The sequence below is a fragment of the Phocoena sinus genome, chromosome X (assembly GCF_008692025.1).
Source record: "Phocoena sinus isolate mPhoSin1 chromosome X, mPhoSin1.pri, whole genome shotgun sequence".
Taxonomy (NCBI): Eukaryota; Metazoa; Chordata; class Mammalia; order Artiodactyla; family Phocoenidae; genus Phocoena; species Phocoena sinus.
Window position 1 is genome coordinate 22,665,905 of NC_045784.1, and position 2,412 is coordinate 22,668,316.

Sequence of the window (2,412 nt, forward strand, 5' to 3'; positions counted from 1 at the left end):
GGGGCAGGTCTGATTTTCTGTTTCGTGCAGCCAGCTGAAGGCTAAGTGCAGCTCTAGATGGCGTGAAGCATGCCTGCATCCGCGAGCAAAGGAACTAGCTCCTTGGGACTCATTGAAGTATAAAAGTTTATAATTTTACAGCAGTTGAAATACTGACATCAATATTAAACCCATCAACCCCTGCTCCTGTTGTCAGCTTTGGAAGGCCCCAGCAGGGGTGGCCCTCTAAGGCTCTCCCTCATTTCCTCCTGGGATGGGGGGTGGGGTTTAGGGAGGGAAGGCCATTGGTGGAAGGAGTTTAGCTTCAGAGCCGTAAAGGGGAGGATGGCCGGGCCCTGCCAACAGTTGACAGGATGATCCTAAATGTGAACTGAGAGGATTACAGAGGGGACCACACAGAGCCTAGACCTGCCAGCCCAAGGCACACTGACTTCTCTGCAGGGGTCTCAGGGGACAGGCTGATCAGAAAAGGAGCCCTGTGGGTCCTCGAGCAGTGCCCTCAAGGACCCTGCAAAGGTGGCCTTGGTTAAAGCCAGGGAGGAATCTCCCCGCTGAAGGTGCTCACAGCATCTCCTTGTCCCTCCCCCAGGTGCCCTCGTTGCCTGCCTTCCTGCGCACACTCCCGCCTGCTGGCCCTGACCTGTGTCATCATGCCTCGGGGCTGGAAGAGCAAGCGCCGTGCCCGTGAGAAACACAGTCAGGCCCGGAGTGAGGCTCAGCGTCTCCAAGATGCTCAGGCCCCTGCAGCAAAGGAAGAAGAGTCTCTCTCCTCCCCCACCCCTCCTCTTGGTGGTAATCTCCAGAGCTCCCCTGCTTCTGGGTCAGGTAGAAGATCCCAGGGGTCTCAGAGAGCCCCATCCACTACCACTACTTCTGCAGGTGTTTCATGCACAAGATCTGATGAAGGTGCCAAGAGCCAAGATGAAGAAAAACCAAGCACCTCTCAGGCATCACTCAGCACTGATTTTTCCTGCAGAACTGTTGTAGACCAGAAGGCAATTCTGTTGGTGCAATTCCTGCTGTGCAAGTATAACATGAGAGAGCCCATTACAAAGGAGGGTATGCTGAAGCATGTCATCAAAAAGTACAAAGAGCAGTTCCATGAGATCCTCAGGAGAGCCTCTGAGCTGATGGTGCTGGCCTTTGGCATTGATGTGAAGGAAGTCGATCCCACCAGGCACTGCTACGCCCTTGTCAGCAAATTTCAGTGCACCAGTGATGACAGGATGAGGGGTGAGGAGATCATGCCCAAGACCGGCCTCCTTATGACAGTCCTCTGTGTGATCTTCATGAAGGGCAACTGCGCCACTGAGGAGGATATCTGGGAAGTACTCAATGTGATGGGGATATATGCTGGAAAGAAGCACTTCATCCATGGGGAGCCCAAGAAGCTCATCACCAAAGATTTGGTGCAGGAAGGGTACCTGGAGTACCGCCAGGTGGCCAACAGTGATCCTCCAAGCTATGAGTTCCTGTGGGGCCCGAGAGCCCATGCTGAAACCAGCAAGATGAAAGTCCTTGAATTCTTGGCCAAGATTCATGATACGGTCCCCAGTGCCTTCCCACTCTTGTATCAAGAGGCTTTGAGAGATGAGGAAGAGAGAGCCCAAGCCAGATTTGCAGCTATGCTTCTCACTGGTGCCGTGGCCAGTGTGCGTTCTGGGGCCGACTTCCAGGGCAGCTTCTCCCACCTGTAGTGAAATCTGAAGCACCTTCCTGCAGTAGTGTAGGGGCTTAGGTGGTGTTGGAGGGATCACAGTGAATAGCATATTAGAATAACTTACAGATTTATGTTTTGTTGTTGAAGGTTTTCAAATGTTGCTTCTTCTTTAAAAAAGTTTAATTAGCTTCAGAATCTAAGTATATGAATGATATTGGTTACATACTTAATGCTGTTTATGAAGTTTAAGAGTAATAGTTTTGCCATTTTATTAAACAAATAGGGTAACCTTCCATCTTTTTTAGTGACCTGGAACAAGAAAAGATAGCATTGTAATAGGCATTTCCTTAGAAATGTGAAAGAAATTAGCAGTAAAATAGTTGGGATCAAAAAATAGAGAAAAATGTAAAAGATGATCAATTCTCGGTTTCCCTTATTCCTTGTATTTTGCTGTTCTGTAAAATAAAAGTTATACACCTGAACTTGCTTCGTTTATTCAATAATATAGGAGAAATAAAATCATAATAAATTGTTCATTTTTTTCCCCCTCAAACATTAGTTGAGCATCTGCTCTTTGGAAGGCTCCATGGTAGGATGGGGGGTGGTAAGAAAAAGAAGACTGAGCCTTTTCCCATTGAATTAGAGTCTAGCAGCAGCTAACATATAAGGAAGATGGTGAGATGCCCTCTAAGACAAAAAAGACAAGCAAAAAAAAAGGATAAGGGGGAGGGGGAGGGCCAGATGAGAGCACT

The 2,412-nt window shown here is 48.4% G+C and overlaps 1 protein-coding gene across 1 annotated transcript; it reads left to right on the top strand.

Annotated features, from left to right (window-relative positions):
• The first annotated feature begins 650 nt into the window (after nt 1-650).
• Nucleotides 651-1,697, top strand: LOC116747799 (melanoma-associated antigen B10-like). Its single transcript, XM_032620340.1, has 2 exons — nt 651-792; nt 907-1,697. Exons 1-2 carry the CDS (start codon nt 651-653, stop codon nt 1,695-1,697), a joined length of 933 nt encoding a protein of 310 aa, XP_032476231.1.
• Nucleotides 1,698-2,412: the final 715 nt, after the last annotated feature.